Genomic DNA, 18298 nt, shown 5'->3' with positions numbered 1-18298 from the left:
CTTCTTGGATCCTTTTTGATCTCCTCCACACCTCCCAGTCCAGAGGGATTTGGGGTCCCCCCACAGCCCAGGACCCTGCAGGATACAGGGGTCCCCCAGTGTCACTCACCTTGATAGGAAGATTCACAACCACGGGATCTGGGAGCGCCAGCAGAGGGGGAAGGGAATGGGAGTTCCGCTTTCCTCGTAGCAACTTAAGCTGCAGTGGGAGAAATGAGGAGATCCCAGTGGGCACCAGAACCTCCTCAAAAACCACTGAGGACCTGGGGCTCCCCAAATGGGAGGCACCTCCTGAGGGCACCGTAGTACTCACTCCTAAATCAAAAGCTCCGCTTGCTCCCACCTCGAAGTCATCCAGGAGCTGAGGAAGGAGGATGAGGGACAGTTTGGGTTGGAGTTAATAGGAAAGCATATGGCAGCGGGTGATGCCTTCGCAACAACCCCATATGGCCTCCCCTTGGTCTTAAAGGGAAAATCCCTACTGGTTCCCACAGACCCAATTGCTTCCACATGTCATCTGGAGTCCCTGGAATGTGGGGATCGGCTGGGGGTGGAGACCAGAAGGTGGAGATCCAAAGAAGGAAACAAGGGGACCCAAGAAGGGGGGCCGAGAGGATCCAAGGAGAGGGGACAGAGGGGACCTAAAGAGGAAACCCAAAGAGAAGAAACCAAGAAGACCCAAAGAAAGGGAATCAATAGGACTCACAAAGAGGAAACCAAGTGAACCCAGGGACCCAAAGAGAAGGAACCAAAGGAACCCAAAGCGAGCAAACCAAGGGGACAGAGGGGACCCAAAGAGCAGGAAGCAAGGGAACCCAAGGAGAAAGTGGTTGCGAGCCAGCCCGTTACCAAGAACCCGTCTGCACACCCTAGCCTGTGCCTGGAGGCACATGGAGGCGAGGAGCAGGAGCACGATGACAGTAACTGCTTTCATCTTCCACTGTACGCTGGGAGCTGGGTGAGGCTGCAAGAAGCCAGGACTGCATTTATTCTCTTGGGACCCCCCTCACGTTCCCAAATGCCCCTGGGCTTGGCAGAGTCCCCTGGCACAGGCTGAGCCTGGCATGCAGCCAGCCCCTACCTTGGCTCCAGGGCATGGGAAGGAGCCAGGGATCAGGGGAAGGGCACTAAGTGCTGGGAACCCAATGGCACCGAGCCCCAAAGGGGGGAATCCTAATATCATGCCCGAATCCCAGAGTCCTATTGTCCTAGAATCCCGGAAGAACTAAGTTGGAGAAGACCTCTAAGAACATCAAGCCCAACCAAGGATGTGCCATGCCATTGTCCCCACACCTACTCCCCAGCACCACAAGCCCGGGGCCCAGCAGGGTGACATGATGCAGATATGGTGACATGTCACAGGCTGTGGGTTTAGCGGTGGAATTGGCAGCACTGAGTTAATGGTTGGATGATCTGAGAGGTCTTTTCCAAGTTAAAAGAAGCCATGATTCCATGCTCAGCTGCTGGCTGAGCAGCCTGAGAACCTCGGACCCCATCACACTTTACGTTTCAGCATTGTACAGTCACAAAGAACTTAGGATTCCTTTTTAGATATCATCAAACCAGCAAAGAGGGTTTTCCTGAGTGGAACCTTTAATGTGAAGTTACTACCAAGTATCACCCACCTGCTTTGCCTTTATCTTAAAAACAGTCTTCACCTCACCTAAGTGTGATGTCAGTCTGTATTTAAATACAGCAAATAACACAGCACTGATAAGCTCCCTGACAAACGCTGCAGAGCAGAAGCAGCCCAAAGGAAACTCTTCCAGCTGACTGCTCTCTGGGCAATTTCCAAAGCAGACATTCAAGTGATCTTTTCAGAGCACAGCAGCTCTCTTATCTATGGGAAACGTCCCACAAGGCCGTGACCAGCTATCCATTCTGCCAGACATAACACTTAAAATTAGCACACCGCTTTTCCTTGAGGAACCGTTGAGCCATTTACAGTTCTGAGCCATTTATCAGTGTTTTATTATTTCTTTTCATCTGGATAAAACAAGAGTCACTTTCTTTGAAGCCATGACAGGAGGCTGGACCATCACGGGAACAAAACCAGTAGGACACCTTTTGTTCTGCTGAAACTCAGGCACACAGCCCAGTGACTCCAAACCCCAACACAAATTTTTGATTGCCTGGCTGCGTGTCCTAAGGACAAATTGTCCTCATGGACAGAGGCAGCACTACTGCCGTTTCAGATTCACGATGCAGATTTCTGGATGTAACGTGGTGACTCCTGATGTTGGTTATGAGCAGAAAATACATGACGTGTCTCCTGATGAGACTGTAGGGGTCTTGTCACACCCAAGTGACTCCTTGACTTTATAGTTCTACGATACTGTGATTCTGTGATTCTGTGGTTCCATGATTTGTTCATTCTATGAGTCTAAGACCCCACGATTCTGAGATTTCAAAGATCTAAAAGTCATGGTCTTTGGGTTTTGCAGCAGTAAATGACAAGGAAACCCAGCTGCCACTGCCAGATTTTTATTCACTCCCGATCTCCTGCTTGGCAACAAGGGCGCTGAGTGGACACTGCCAGGGACGCGTGTCTTTGTTGTCCTGTATTCTGATGTCCCTGTCACCCACCTGCTTCTATGTGTCCCCCTGTCCTCATGTCACCACGATGTCCCCGTGTCACCATGATGTCCCCACTGTCCATGTCCCCATTGGCCTCTCACTTCTCAGTGTCCCCAGATGTCATGTTCCTAGGGCCCCAAGGGATCGGTCTCTCACCTTGGTGCCTCACAGGACTTAAGAGGACTCTGGCATACCTACTTGGACAAATCCTTGATATAGGGACCATCTCCAGGTGGTCCTGGAAGACAGAAGGCAAGTACCAGATGCTTGATTTGGTGGCTTGGGGCTCGGTGCCATTGGGTTCCCAGCACTCAGTGCCTGTCCCCTGATCCACGGCTCCTTCCCATGCCCTGGGGCCGAAGTACGAGCTGGCTGCAAACCAGGCTCAGCCTGTGCCAGGGGACTCTGCCAAGCCCAGGGGCATTTGGGAAGTTATTCAAGAGTTAAATAACTACGGCTGAAAAAAGGACCTGGGCTCATGGTCCTTTTTTCAAGCTGAGCCTTGCTGCCAACTCCTCTTCTCGAGTCCCCTCATCTCGCCTCACCTCCTGTCTTGTCTTGCCTTTTGTTTCGCCCCTTCTGGTGCCCCCTTCTGTCCTCCCCTCATCACATCTCACCTTTCATCTTGCCCTATCTGGTGTCCCCTTCTGGAATCCCTATCTGGTGTCATCTCATCTCACTTCTTATTGACCCCCTTCTGGTGTCCCATTCTGGCACCCCCTTCTCTCATCCCCTTCTCATCCCCCTTTGTCTCCTCTAGCCTTTTGTCTTACCTCTTTTGGATTCTCCTTCTGGCATCCCCTCATCTCACCTCACCTCTTTTGCCATCCTCTTCTGGCCTCCCCTTACCTCGTCTAGCTTCTTGTCTTGCCCCTTCTGGCTTTTTTTGTATTCCAGCAATACCAGAAGACATTCATTTTGTATTTTTTGTCACTGATGACACACTCCCTGGTGGTTCTCTCAGTCAGAAGGCAGCATCCAGAGATGCTGGAGGAATACGCTCTGAGGCACGTGATTTGATGTCCAGGAGCTGACCTCGATGCCCCTTGTCTCGTCTGAAGCTTCTCTCCTCCTACCCTGTGGGTTCTGTGATCCAGCAGGGATCATGCAGGGACACACACACAGCAGCAGTGGGAACCCAGAGTCCTTTCAGAGGAGATCCAATTCTGTCATGGCCTACTAACGGGGCAAAAAAGGTGACTCTCACATCCAGCGTGTTCTGATGGTAATAATGAAACTTAATGGTGCACGATTCCATGACTTGCACAAGGGGCAACGGGAAGGGAAGGGAAGAGAAAGAAACTGGTGGGAGATGCCACAAGGTAATGGAAGAGAAAGGAGACCAGGAGGAGACACCCCATGGGAAGGGAAAGGATGGAAATGGGAGAGATGACATAAGGGAAGGGAAGGCATGGGAAGGCAACTGTGGGGAAATGCCGTATAGGAAGGGAGGGCGACAGGGGAAATTGTGTAAGGGAAGAGAAGGGAATGGGATTGGGACTGGGAGAATTTGCCACATGGGAAGGGAAGAGAAGGAAACCAGGGTGAGACATTACAAGGGAAGGGGACCAGGGGGAAAGGCTGGAACGAAAGGGAAGGGGACCGGTATGAGATGCCGCAAGGGAAGAGAAGGGAAGGAAACCGGGGTGATGATGCAAGGGAAGGGAAGGAGACCAGAGGGAGATGCGGGAAGGGAAGGGGACTGGGGGGAAACGCCGCAAGGGAGGGGAAGGGAAGGAAACTGGTGGGAGATGCTGCAAGGTAACGGCAGGGGACGGGAATGGGGCAGGGGAGAGACACCGCAAGGGAGCTGAAGGGAAGGGGAGCGAGAAGAGAGCCGGCGGCGCCGGCGCTGACCAATGAGAGGGAGGCCGGTGGCGGGGCGGCGCCGGCGCTGACCAATGAGAGGCCGGGCCTTCGCCGTCGCCCCGCGCCGATGGCGGCCGGCTCAGCCTGCGTGCCGCCGTTCCCCACGGCTGAAGCGGCGGCCGGGCGAGGCTCAGAGCTGGCGGGCCTCTGCCCGGAGGGACCGCGTGCAGCACGGCAGGTTCGGCTGCTCAGTGTGCGAGGCCGGGAAAGCTCGCGGGCTGCGGCTCCAGGGCGGGCAGAGGAAGTCACAGCGCCGGTGCTGCTGGAACCCGCGTGCTGTCACGCTGCGTTTCCACGAGGACGGCGGGCCCTCCCCGAGGAGCCGAGGGCAGCTTTGCTGCTGTGTTCGTTACCCGATGAAGCCCGACGCAGAGGGGCTGGGCAGACAGTCTTGCTAAAGAGGCCCGTGCTAGAGCAGGATTGACAGCACGACTCCTTTCGTTCCCCTTGAGCCCTGGCCAGGCTGCGGGGAGAAAGCCACGAGGAGAAAGAGGGCAGCGGCTGTCCCCCCGCACCGCTCCGTACGTTGGTTTATTCCGTGCGAGAAAGGCTGGAGCTGCTTGCAGCGGCTCTGGACGCCTCACCGTGGGATGGATGCATTGCTGTGCAACTTTCCCATGGCTGGGAGAGGTTCTCCAGATCCTCATTGCAAACGAAGCTCCGCAGTGACTGCGGGTCTGGGTGATGGTAAAGTACTGGGGCAGTTGGTGAGGCACCTGAGCTCACGTGGCAATGAGGGATCGGGAGGGGGAGGGGGCAGGCAGGTGAACCCCGGGGGTCAGAACGGGGGAGGCACAGACAGGAGGGGTGGAAGAGGACTACAGTGATCAGAATGGAGGAACTGAAAGGGGGAAAAAGGGGAGGGGAGGCGCAACCCCGGGGGTCACACAGAGCAACGGGGGAGGTTGTGGGCGACCAGTGGCAGGGGGAGGGGAGGAGGGCAGTGAAATACACGGGGTGGGGGAGGCGGGGAAACACAGGGCAGCTGCCCCCGCCGAGCGGAAGCCCCGAGCGCCACAGAGACCCCGCGGGGCCAACGCAGAGCGGCACGTGGCCCCCAGCCCCCTTAACCCCGGGGCCCCCCCCGGAACACCCACCTGTAGAAGCTGAGGCGGCGCTCGGAGCCCCGGGGTGTCCCGCCCCACTTCCGCCTCCTCCTCAGTCACGGGGCTGATGACGTCACTCAGCGGGGACAGCGCGGCGCCACAGCGACGGAGCGGCGCACGCGCTGAGGCGCTGTCGCCATGGGGACGCCATCACGCATGCGCTGTCGTCACGAGGATGGCTTTACGCGCTGCAATGAGGGAGGGCGCACCGTCGCCACGGCATCAGATGGAAAACGGCGCTTGGAGACTGCAGCTGCGGGGCAGCAGCTCAGCACAGTGCTGCCGATGACTGGAGCCGAACGAGGAGCGAAGGCGCTGGCCGGACTCCGTGCCAGGCTCGAACGCGCCTCGATCCGCGCGATCGCTCCCTCTCTTCCGGGGCTGCCCGGCTCAGCCAGGAGCCGCTCCCGGACACCGGGCGGGTCCCGCCTCTCGCGGTCAGCCGCCGCTTCTCGCAGCCGGGCAGCGCCTCGCCGCAACGACGGAGGACGGCTCGGTTCCCCCTCCGAGGGCAGCCGGATTCTGACGGGGGACGGACGGGGCCGGCGGCGGTGCCCCCGCGCCGCCTTCCCCTGACCGCCCGGCGTCCCTGAGGCACGGGGAGGGCGGCGGCGGGGACGCGGGGCGGCGGACCGCCGCTTTCCCCGCGCGGAGCCCCGCGGCTCCTCCATCCCGCCGTCGCCATCGGCATCTCCATGGCGGCGGCCCCGCGTCCGCAGCCGCCATTGGCGGAGAGCCCGCGCTCGGCCCCGCCTCCTCCGCTCTGCCATTGGTCGGTGCGCCGAACGGGGCGGGCGCTCCGCGCGGGGTCCTTTCTGTCCACGGGCGCGCCGTCATTGCGACATCACCGCGCGCGTCCCCGTGGCCCCGGCCCCGCTGCCCTCGCGATGCCTGCCGTCGTGCGCCCGCTCCGCTTCCGGGCCCCGGCTGCGGCTGCGGGAGGAGAAGGGCGGGGATGTGGGGGACCTCAGCGGGGCCGGGCCCGCGCCGCCCCGTCCCGCTCCGTGCGGGCCTTCCGGGAGAGCGGCGAGCGCGGGCTGGCGGCCGCCGGCAGGTGGGGGAGCGGGGCGTCCGGGCGGGCGGCGCGGCCCGGCGGTGGCGTGGGGAACCCGCTGGAGACGAGCGGCTCCGGGGCACCTTGACGTTCCGCTCCAGGCGGTCGCGGTGCCGGCCCGAGGCCGGCGCTGTGCGGGGCGGGGCTGAGCGCGGGGCGATCGCCTCCTGCTCCTGCTGCCTTCGCTGCTGCCGGTAAAGCGGGCTTCTCGGCCGCCTGCACAAGGCGCGCTGCTGGCTCACGTTCAGCCGAGCGTCGGCCCGCAGCTCCAGAGCCTTTTACTCCACGCGGCCTTCCGGCCGCTCTGCCCCAAGCCTGCAGCGGTGCCTGGGCTTGTTGTGAACAAAGTGCGGGACCCGGCATTGAGTGGTGTTGAACCTCGTGCCGTTGGCATCAGCCATCGATCGGCCTGTCTGTAGCCCTCTGCAGGGTCCTTAGGCAGATTATAGGAGGATGCCGTAGCTGAGGGGCGATGGGAGACAGGGAGGGGAGCATCCTGCCCTGCCACCGGCAGCCCGGGGACCACGTGCTGTGGGTGCCGGCACGAAGCTCCTCCATCCGTCAGCACGGGAGCTGCGGTTCTGGCTGCAGCGGCAGGAACTCAGCGCAGCCCTGCAGAGAGCGGTCCGGCAGCACGAGAAGAAGATGACGGCCGTGGAGTGCGAGAGCCTCAGCAGCGTCTGCAGCCCGCGAGGAGCTGAGCGGGGCTGGGAAGAGGAAGCTGTGGGAGTCCTGGGGGGGACGCGCAATGACAGCATCAGTGGCAGAATCATCTGCTTCCTCCTCCGCTCCTGATACCGTGCGCTGGTTTTCTTTGAGAAGCCAGTGCAGAACCAGACTCCACTGTCACATCTGTGGGGTTCCACAGAACACACAGACATGGGGTAAGTTTAGGTTGGATATCAGGACAAACTTCTCTACAGGAAGGTTCTTAAGCACTGGAATGGGCTGCCCAGGGAGTTGGTTGAGTCACCATCCCCAAACGTGTTTAAAAACCGTTTGGATGTGGTGCTCCGGGACATGATTTAGAGGAGGGTTGTTAGAGTTGGGGTACTTCAGGTTGTGGTTGGACTCGATGCTCTTGAAGGTCTTTTCCAACGTGAACGATTCTGTGATTCTACAGGGACACAGTGTGTTGGATTGCTGTTTGTTGCAGAACACCAGCACAGGGCAGGACTGGGGACTGGGAAGATCACAGAAGATCACAGAAAAACCAAGGTTAGAGAAGACCTACAAGATCATCCAGTCCAATCATCCACCTATCACCAATAGTTCTCACTAAACCATATCCCTCAACACAAAATCCGAATGTTCCTTGAACAACTCCAGGGTTGGTGACTCTACCACCTCCCTGGGCAGCCCATTCCACTGCCTGACCACTCTTTGAGAGAAGTAGTATTTCCTAACGTCCAGCCTAAATCTCCCCTGGTGCAGCTTGAAGCATTCCCTCTAGTTCTGTCACCAGTTACACGAGAGAAGAGGCCGAAGCCCAGCTCACTACAGCCTCCCTTCAGGTAGTTATAGAGAGCAATATGGTCTGCCCTGAGCCTCCTCTTCTCCACAATGAACACTCCCAGCTCCTTCAGCCCCCACCCATCAGGCCTGTGCTCCAGACCCCTCACCAGCTGTGTTGCCCTTCTTGGAACACGCTTTGGGGGCATCCTCCGGTGGGTTCAGATGGTCCTGTAGTCTTCTGGAAGGGTCTGGAAATGTTCCTGAAGTGTCTTGGGGTGTCTAGTGGATCCTGGACTCATCCAGAAGGGTCTAGAGATGTCCCAGAGGGTTTGTTGGGGTGACCAGAGGGTGCCCAGGGTTTCCTGTAGTGTTCCAGAGTTCTCGAATGGGGATTTTGAGGACAACCTCACATAGTGACACGTTCTTATGCTGCTTTGTCCCCATGGGATCGTCCCCAAAAATATCTGTTTCCATTAAAATAAATACTATGTCAATTTTGTTGTATTTTTTTCGCCACTTCCTTTCAGAAATGGATGGTTCTCGCTAAATCTCCGTGCAAAGCTCCACAGAAACAACTCCCCACAGGCCACCAGGTGACACCAGGACAACCGTCAGCAGTGTCGGCACCGGGACAACCACCTGTCCCCGAAGTTCTCACTGTCACTGTAACCGTGGAACCTGGGGCCATACCAACCCGTCTACCTCGAGAGCCCCATCAGCGTCCTACAGCTCCTGGAGCCTGGTGACGCTGTCACCCTGGCTGTCCATGACTGTCCCAAGCTGTCCCCCCTGCCTTGGTGGCACAACTGCAGCATGGTGACATCCTCATTGAAGAGGTGACGAGGAGGATTACAGGGAGGGAGCGGGGGACAGTTGGGGGACACATGGGGTGTGACATGGGGTTGGTGGTATCATCGTTGGTGGTACTATCATTGGGTGTCACCTTCACTGGATGCCATTGGGTGTCACTGAGTGTCACTGTCTTCAGGTGACACCATGACACAAGGTGACCTCGATGTGGAACAGCCATGACGCAGTGTCCCCATCCCTGGCTGTCACTGTTGTTATCGTCATCTGGTGTCACCATCACTTGTGTGTCACCATGTCTTGGATGACACTATTCCCTGTACACTGAGCACCACACAGAGGGTGGGACTCGACTGTCATCCGGCCCCGCAAGCCCTGCGTTGTCACCATGCTGTCACTGAGCCTCTTGCTGTCCTTTGTCACCCCTCCAGGTCTGCCTACAGTCGGCCTCTTGTGAGGTTCAGATATGCTATGTGGATCAGGCTTTGTTTTTAAAGTCCTTGGTGGCTGCTTGCTTTGTACTGCTGGCTGTTGTTTTGATAGGAGCAAGAGAAGTCTTGTGTGCTAAGAAGAACCTGGTGGTGGAGGGGAAAAAAATCCTCAGGGTTTGGATGCTTCCGTGTGTTACGAGTGATGGTGATACCACTGCTCGATCAGTTTGAGTGCATGAAACAAGTCTGCAATCTTTTATTAATGGAGTAATGTGAAAGGAGTCCTATGGATTTGAGAGTTGACTTTAAGTCTGTGGGCATTTTCCAGGAGCTGGGGTAAGGGATGAGGCAAGGAAAGTTGTGGTAAGAGGATGAGGTGTAGGAATAAGAACAGCTTCCATTGATATCAACTCCCGCGGTTACTTTTTGACTTGGAATGCATGCTTTTTTTAATAAAGAACAAACTCATTGTGCAGCTTTTGAATGAATTCATTCACACCTGTTACTGTTTGGTGTTCTTCTCTACATGGAACTGCAATTGAAATGGAGACTCCTGGTCTGATTGCCAGCCCCCTCCCGCATGCTCAGATCAGCCAAGTTTGCAAGGCCTGGCTCTTGGTGCCCAGTTGTGCCCAAGGTCAGAGAGTTGGCTCTTCTCGGCTTTGAGATGTGTTTTCCAGTTGCATGTTGTGTTATTTCTGTTGCGTTGACCTCTTGAGCTACAGCCCCAACTGGGGATCCAAGTAAACTAACACAGCAGGAATGGTTGAGGTATATGTGAACTTGGATTGGAAATGCAATGCCAAGGACTGCACAAATGTGGGACAGTTCTGTCAGTGTAAGGAAAGGCATCTGCTGGCTGAGTGCTTTGCTGGGTAGGCATCACCCTGCTGAAGAGTAGGCAGCTGTTGTCTTTGCAGAAGCCACATCCATGGGAATTGGAAAGCTTTTTCTGCCTTCCAGCTCTTGGCTGTTGATCTGAGAGCGGAGGTTCTTGCCTGGAAAGAACCACCAGCAGAAAGGATCCCATGCATGGCTTCTGAGCCCTTTCAGATAAACCAGCTGGATTAACGTGGCCTGTGACCTTGGTTTGGAGTTAAGCCAGCAGGCTTTGCCCAAAGCAGAATGACCTGTGGGCACAGCGTCCAGCAGGTAGAAGTGACCAACAGCTGGAGACAGCAGCAGCTTGAGCAGCGCTCTTGAGGGAAATCCTCACTGGGAACAAAGGCCCAGAAGAAGAGAGTAGCTTGTCCCTGTGTTCACATAGTAAGGTTTTCCTTTCTCACCTGACTGTTACCTCTCAGGTGGTGCCTACAGCTGTGTGATGTGCTCTGCAGGAATTGCTAATGTTTTGCATTTAACCTTGTCTTTCATCTTCTTTTAAAGCTTAGAGGCAACCTTAATTTCTACAGTCCTGAGCTTTGTGCCACAAGAGCTCTCCAGTTTCTACCTGTGATGTGAGACTGTATTGTGTCTACTCTATGTCAGGCTCTTCTTCTCTTTTCATTTTAAGCTAGGAAAATTCATTTCTGGGCCAGGAGAAGAAGAAATGCAACAATCTTCCCTGCACTGCTCAGTTTGCCTGAGTTGCCAAGTGCTCCTCATTTTTCTTGTATCCTTCAATTCCAAGTTCATATTTTCCCAAAAACAAAAGAATTCAAAAGTAACCACCTACAGTTAAGTAAGCGATTTCAGTATTTATTTCTGATTGTGGCAATTACTTCAGTTCAGAAGTCATACTTAATTTACGGTGCCTGTTTTAATTTTAACAAAGTTTGCAGTTGTAGCTGACTTCCCAAGGCTGCAGCACATGGTGGTGGCACAGCCTTGGGCTTCTGCATTTGTGCTAATCCTCTGTCTTGCAGGTCAGCTGGTGCTAGAAGTGGACGGCATCCCAGTGTGAATGAAGGTTTGTGTAGGAGCAGCTGCTGATGGGAGGAAGGAAGTGCAGGCTAATGGACTCTGAAGCATCTCCCAGTACGGTACCAGGGGAGGCAGTAGTGATGTTGGGGGGCAGTTGCAGAAGAACACGAGGAGCTCCTCAGCAGGAAGCTACAAACCCTGCAGAAAGCTGCAGGAGACTCAGAGCACGTGTGGATGCCCAGGAGGAAATGGAGGCCCAGTATTTGAGCAGCGCCTGGCCATAGAGTGCTTTCCAGTCCAAATGCTTAAAGCCACAGTCCAGTTAGAGAGGCTGACACACGTCCTGGGGCCTAAAGATGCTGCTAGAGAAGCCAGGACTGGCCCTGAGGCCTAAAAACAGAGCCAGAGAGACTGGCAGTGGCCACAGGACCTGAAGCCACAGCCAGAGTGGCCAGCACCAACTCTGGGGCATAAAGCCACAGCCCCAGCCAGAGAGGCTGGCACAAGTCCTGGGGTATAAAGCCACAGCCAGAGAGGTCTGCGCTGGCCCTGAAGTCTGAAGCCCCAGCCAGAGAGCCCAGCACCAGCCCTGGGCCATAATGCCACAGTTATAGCCACAGAGGCCAGCACCAGACCAGATGGGGCTTAAAGCCACATCTACAGCCGAACAGGCTGGCACCAGCTGTGGAGCCTAAAGCCAAATCCTGAAAGGTCGGCACCAGCCCCTGCGCCTGAAGCACAGCCAGAGAAGCCGGAACCAGGCCAAGGGCCTAAAGACAAAGCCACAGCTGGAGAGGCCTGCACTGGCCCCAGGTCCTAAAGCCACAACCACAGCCAGAGAGGCTGGCACCACTGCTGTGGCCTAAAGCCGAAGCTGGAGAAGCCGGCGCTGTCCCCAGGACTTCAATCCACAGCCTGAAAGGCTGACACCGGCTCCAGGGCCTAAAGCCAGGCACAAGAGGCCAGCACCAGCTTCGGGTCTAAACCACAGCCACAAAGGCCTACGCCGGCCCCGGGGCCTGAAGGTGCAGCCACAGCCCGAGAGGCCGGAACCAGGCCAAGGGCCTAAAGCCACATCTGCAGCCCGAGAGGCCGGCACCAGCCCTGGGGCCCAAAGCCAGAGGCACAGGCCAGCTCCGGCCCCAGGGCACACAGATGTGCCTTCCTATTGGTTTCTACTGATTCCTATAGGACTCCATTGACCACTCTGAGGCCATACTGGTCCTTACTGGTTTTTACTTAGCCATACTGGACTTTTCTGGTCTATACTGGTGTGCACTCCTCCCAGTTCCTACTAGTTCCTCTGGGACTCTACTGACCACAACGAGGCCATATTGAGTTTTTATTGGGCTGCATAAGAGTCATGTTCACTTCTCTGTTGCTTTACTTCAATTAACCCCCATTCAGTTAACCCCATTCACCCCACTGGGTGACCCTGGTGTTGATTTCCTAAAATTTGGATCTAGGAGGTGACCACTCCCTTTGCTTATGATGAAAGCACAGAAGTGATGCAGGCACTCTCTGAGGTCACAATGGTTGCTGGGGTGGGAGCGTTTGTGCCACAGCTGGTGAGCAGAGCTGGTGCTCTCGTGAGCGTGCTGCACACGGAGACTGAGCTCTGTGCTTTTCTTGAGAGAGATCACCCTGTGAGAGCCCATTGGAAGCACCACTGCGGTGTGTGTGAGCTGGGCACAGCACAGACTGAGCAGGCTGACCAGGTGAGCTGGGTTTGGTGCTGGGTGGTTGCCAGTGGTGTCTCAGCAGAAAAGCTGGGCTGGGGAGGAGTTCTCAGCTCCAGCGCTGCCCTTCTGAATGGCTGTTTCCAGAGGAAACATGTTCTTCTTGAGATTCCATCCCATGTTTCGGTGAGGATGACGAAATGTCATTCCTCCCCTGGAAAATTGCTGCCAGGCCCCCACCTTCATGTCAGACCTAAAAAGGGAAGCAGAGTGCAGACTTCATAGAGTGCAACTTGTGTCTCACTGCTCCATGGATTGCTTGGTGTGCCATACCCAGCAGGTGTTTCAGCAAACCGCGCTGAAGTCACGGCAGAGAGCCGGGTGCTCAGCTGGGCACATGGACGGTCAGCACACCTGTGGGGGAAAAGGGGACCTGGGGGCACTTGCTGACAGAAGCCATGGCAGTCAGACACAAGCTGCAGCTAGTGATGGGCAATTCTTGCAGACAGCTGAGGTCCATGCATTGCCCTCCTCAAGAGACTACATTGCGTAGCAGAAGAAAGCTGGGAAAATGCTTCTTCCTCATGATTTTTCACTTGCTGATACTTTCTGTAAGGGTTCCTGTCCAAAAGGAGAACTCGGAGATCAAGGCAGTTGAAGAACGAGTGAAGCCAGCTCCTTCTAAGAGCGAAGGAGGTTCCTGTGGAGAGAACCCTCAGACCTTGCAAGTCTTCCTCTGACACTTCAGCCATCATGGCTCAGCAAGGAGATGACCGTGGTTCTAATTCCTGCTCTGTGAGAGGAAAGGTATGGCTGGGTTTCCTTTGCTTGATGTTTCTTTCTTTTTCCCATGTTTAAGGGAAGGGGTGGAGCAGGAGGAGCCCTACTGGTCCTTTGTCACCTCAAAAACCACTTGGATTTTGCGCTCCCTGCTGACAGTCTGGGCTAATGACGTGGACATGGCTTAGGCTGTATTTTCCCTTAGTGATAATTAATCTCTCAGCACTCTGATAATCTATCTCTGGCACAATCTGGAACCTCTCTGCAAACCTTGGCTGCCCGTTCCCACTGACATTTCTTCCTTTCTCTCCCCAGAAGCAGCGCAGCGCGCTTCCCCGTGTTTGGGAGCAGCAGCCAGCAGGCTGCCGGAGATCCAACCGCATCTTGCAGCGCGCAGAGGGACGCGACGGGAACAGAGCGTCCTTACTGCCACGCAAAAGTGAGTTTCTTGAGGCCTCTGTTATGAAGGATGGAGGAATGAATTTTGAGTATTACTTCTGAGTGGGTGCAGTGCTGCAGGGGATGTCAAATAAGCCACTGTGGAAGTGTTGGAGAGACCGACAGCGGCAGTTGGTGGCAGCAGTGAGGCAGAAGTCTGCATATAAATGCTTAGAGTCGAGTGAATTCCTTTTAGAGCCACAAAATGTGTCTCAACTTTTGCACCTGATAGTGTTTTGTTTGGTGATGCACCTCTGCTCTGTCAAATGTAGAGCTGTCAGGGAGGCTGGGGTTCTTCTGCTGTCATCTGAGCAAGAATGAGACTTTTGGTTTTTTGTTGTTTTGGGGATGGATTTGGTCTGACAGGACAATACTTCTACAGGCTACTGGTTTCTGTTAAATCAGCAAATTGTATTTTGTTGTAGGGACGGAGCCTGCGCATCTGTGGAATGGTGCTGGGCAAGGGGGGAAGCGGAAAGCCTCCGCAGGTAAGCAGCTCTTGTGAGCTGTGGTGTGGGTACCTGCCTCTAAATAGGGCTGCATGCAGGGCTGTGTGTGATGGAGAGGAAAGGACACTGCAGATCTGTGTTGACTGCAGAAATGGCACAGTGTTGAATCAGCAGAAAGGCAAATGGACGAAACTATGCTTGAAGACCAGAAATTTGTGTCTGACTGTGCTAAAGTCTTCCTCCAAAGAGATGTTCTTCATGTCTTTCTTGTTTCCTTTCTGTCAGAAGCTGATGCCAGTGGCCTTCCTCTGAAGCGCAGCCTTGCAGAAAGGCAGGGGGAAGCTACAGACCATGACATGGCACCCAAGAGAGGTACAGACGCACAACAGGCATCTGGGTTTGGTGCACTGTCTTTCTAACTAGGCTTTCTGTCTGTTCTTCCTGGGACTGTTCTCACTGCGTGTTGCTTGGGGTCTTAATCCCCGGGACTTATAGTTACCTTTCCTGTGCTGATTTGAAATACAAACCCACAGTTCATCCACGATCCTAAGATCCGTGACTGTGAACACTGCAGATGAGATGTGCTAGCATTGTGACCCATTTTGCAGACCGAAAGTAGTATTGGACTCTTGTTATATCTTCTTGCTTCTTCTTTCTTGCCAGAGATAGGTGCTGAGCCCAATGGAAAGATCTACACGAAAGCGGTGCAGGAAGTCCTTTCTGAGAGAGCTCATCTCCAGGCTGGAGGGCTTCCTACAACAGCAGGTCCCAGCTCAGGGAGAAGACCTTCCCCTGCAGCGTGCCCCCGCTCTGTCTCCAAGTCCCTGGCTGGATGTAAACGCAAGGGCTTGGAAGAAGAGCAGCAAACAGCAGCGCAGTTGCCTGCTACCAAAAGAGCGAGGGGTCAGAGCGGAGACAGCGTGCCGGCTCCAGCAGCACAGCCTGGGCCTGCTGCAGCACGGAGCTCCAAGCTAAGAGGTAAGAAGGTGCTGTGGTACCCACCCTGTAGGGTAGGTGCTGCCCTTATCAAGCACACTGAAGTTGCATAGGGTTTGCTTTGCTTTTTCCTTCTCTGCAGAGGGGAAAAGAGTTGAAGCCTACAAAGTCCAAAGGCAGTGAGGTGCCACAGTATGTAACCCCGACTCCATTAACTCCATGGTAGTCTTCTGCACCTTTCCACTGGAAATGTCATTCACTGAGAGGCTTCCAATTTCCTTTGTCTTTTTTCTGCCATCTGTTTTTATGGTACCCATGTTTCTGCAGTTTTGCTGCTGACAGAACGAATTCAGTTTTATTCTTGCTTTATAGCAAGAAGACAACGAAAAGAGAGAAGAGTGGAATTGAAGAAGGCTTCTCTGAGAGCTGCCGCTGCACGTGCAGAGGTGAGTCCTTGGTGAGCACAGACACGGCTCTTGTTGTTCTCAGTGCCTCTGCCTGTCAGACATGAAAGATATTGCAGAATCCCAAGGCAAGCAATGTAATAGAAAAACACCCAGCTGTATGTTTAAGGAAATCACACTGTCAGTGACAGCTGCCTAGGGGAGCTTGGATGCCTTCCTCTGGCTTGAGAAGGACACTGTTGGTAATGGCTGGAGGGTTTTTCTGTGATAAAGAGCCTTGCCATGTCGGGCACTGCGACCTTTGGGACCTCGTTCCCCCAGCAGAGCATGAATCTTACCATAGGCAGCGTGTTATGGGAAGGAATGTCAGTGACCTGAATGGCAGGAACGTGCTGGGCTGCATGGGGCCGTTCTGGAAGGTTTACTGATCAGACTTTCTTAATGAGATCGCCCTAGATTGTTTCTGTCCTATCTCTATACTTGCCTTATTTCTTTCCAGTCATCCGCAATGAACACCCTTGTGGAGATGATGCAGAAGCTGCAGCTGAAGGACTGAGAGGAAGAGCATCAGAAGGCAGCGGCTGCAGCACGCAGAGTTACAGGGCAGTGTTCTGAGTGCCACCCAACTTGGCACTCCATGTTTGGTTGTAGTCAATAAAAAATAGTCACAATTAGAGATTGACAAAGAGCGCACGGCCTGATTTGTCCAGTGGCATTCCATGAGCTGCTGCACTACTGCTGGTCCAGAGTAGAAACTATGCAGCTTCGGACCACCAAGCTGCCATCCTGGCATTGTTCTTCTTGGAGGCAGTGGAACTTGGAGGTTCTCCTGCTGTTGCTGACACCTGACGTTGCCTAGGGAGGACTTGGCCACTGCACTCTGCTCCACCCCCTGTGCCACACACACACGAGTGCAGCCCACCACCCTTCCACCTGCCATGCAAACGCACCATCCCATCTTGCACACTTCAGCCACATGGCTTTCCTCCTCCTCCCCCCACCAGATCCCATTCCTGCTTCCCCTTCCCCACCCCGCCCCCCCATTGCTTTGGCCCCAGTAGCGTGCCACCCCCCGCAGCCCTCCAGTTTGCATGAGGCTTTGCTTCCTTCGTGCACAACCCCTCCATTGCTGTGCCCCTTGTTGCAGCCTTCTTTTGCAGCACCATTTAGCGATTTCACAGAATCACAGAATCACAGAATCACAGAATTGCCAGGGTTGGAAGGGACCTCAAGGATCATGAATCTCCAACCCCCTTGCCACACGCAGGGCCACCAACCATTCCACCTAATGCTAGACCAGACTGCCCAGGGCCCCATCCAATCTGGCTTTGAACACCTCCAGGGACGGGGCATCCACAACCTCTCTGGGCAGCCTGTTCCAGTACCTCACCACTCTCTCCGTAAAGAATTTCCCCCTGACGTCCAACCTAAATCTCCCTTCCCTCAGCTTAAAACCATTTCCCCTTGTCCTGCTGTCACTCACCCTTTCAAAGAGTTGATTCCCCTCCTCTTTGTAGGCTCCCTTTAGGTACTGAAAGGCTGCAATGAGGTCACCCCGCAGCCTTCTTTTCTCCAGGCTGAACAAGCCCAGCTCTTTCAGCCTGTCCTCGTAGGGGAGGTGCTCCAGTCCCCTGATCATCTTCGTGGCCCTCCTCTGGACCCTCTCCAACAGCTCCCTGTCTTTCTTGTACTGGGGGCTCCAGACCTGGACGCAGTATTCCAGATGGGGCCTCACAAGAGCAGAGTAGAGGGGAGCAATCACCTCTCTGTCCCTGCTGGCCACCCCTCTTCTGATAGAGCCCAGGATCCCATTTGCCTTCTGAGCCGCAAGGGCACACTGCTGGCTCATGTTAAGTTTTTCATCTATCAAGACCCCCAGGTCCTTCTCCACAGGGCTGCTCTCAAGGACCTCTCCTTCCAATCTGTAGGGATGCTTGGGATTCCTCCGGCCCAAGTGCAAAACTCTGCACTTTGCCGAGTTGAACCTCATCAGGTTCACCCGGGCCCACCTTTCTAGCCTCTCGAGGTCCCTCTGAATGGCATCCCGTCCTTCAACCGTGTCAACCACACCACTCAGCTTGGTGTCGTCAGCAAACTTGCTGAGGGTGCACTCGATTCCATCATCGATGTCATTGATAAAGATGTTAAAGAGCACCGGTCCCAAGACAGACCCCTGGGGGACGCCGCTCGTTACTGGCCTCCACCTGGACATGGAGCCATTGATGGCCACCCTCTGTCTGCGGCCTTTCAACCAGTTTCTTATCCATCGAGTGGTCCACCCATCAAATCCACATCCCTCCGGTTTGGAGAGAAGGATGTGGTGGGGGACCATGTCAAAGGCCTTGCTCAAGTCCAGGTAAATGACATTGGTCGCCTTTCCCTTGTCCACCGATGCCGTCACTCCATCATAAAAGGCCACCAGATTGGTCAAGCATGACCTTCCTCTGGTG

The 18298-nt window shown here is 55.0% G+C and overlaps 1 protein-coding gene and 1 long non-coding RNA gene across 2 annotated transcripts; both read left to right on the top strand.

Annotated features, from left to right (window-relative positions):
• The first annotated feature begins 6295 nt into the window (after window positions 1–6295).
• LOC149911989 (uncharacterized) lies at window positions 6296–12044 on the top strand. The gene is made up of 3 exons (XR_016462601.1): window positions 6296–8120; window positions 8589–8897; window positions 11165–12044. It is a non-coding gene; the product is annotated as an uncharacterized LOC149911989 (long non-coding RNA).
• A 19-nt stretch (window positions 12045–12063) lies between these two features.
• LOC149911988 (zinc finger CCCH domain-containing protein 11A-like) lies at window positions 12064–17334 on the top strand. Its single transcript, XM_090132905.1, has 7 exons — window positions 12064–12880; window positions 13458–13648; window positions 13937–14060; window positions 14485–14547; window positions 15172–15486; window positions 15817–15890; window positions 16348–17334. The coding sequence occupies exons 2-7, from the start codon at window positions 13595–13597 to the stop codon at window positions 16402–16404; spliced, it is 687 nt and encodes a 228-aa protein (XP_089989031.1). The 5' UTR covers window positions 12064–12880; window positions 13458–13594; the 3' UTR covers window positions 16405–17334.
• Window positions 17335–18298: the final 964 nt, after the last annotated feature.

Source organism: Phasianus colchicus, unplaced genomic scaffold (assembly GCF_987193195.1).
Source record: "Phasianus colchicus unplaced genomic scaffold, bPhaCol1.hap1.1 HAP1_SCAFFOLD_48, whole genome shotgun sequence".
Taxonomy (NCBI): domain Eukaryota; kingdom Metazoa; phylum Chordata; class Aves; order Galliformes; family Phasianidae; genus Phasianus; species Phasianus colchicus.
This window is presented reverse-complemented; position numbering and strand designations above follow the sequence as displayed.

Coding starts and splice junctions, on each gene's coding strand:
- LOC149911988 (XM_090132905.1), top strand. CDS start 13,595: ATGGCTCAGCAAGGAGATGACCGTGGTTCTAATTCCTGCTCTGTGAGA. Junction 13,649..13,936: donor CCTGCTCTGTGAGAGGAAAG/GTATGGCTGGGT, acceptor TTCTCTCCCCAG/AAGCAGCGCAGCGCGCTTCC. Junction 15,891..16,347: donor CTGCCGCTGCACGTGCAGAG/GTGAGTCCTTGG, acceptor ATTTCTTTCCAG/TCATCCGCAATGAACACCCT.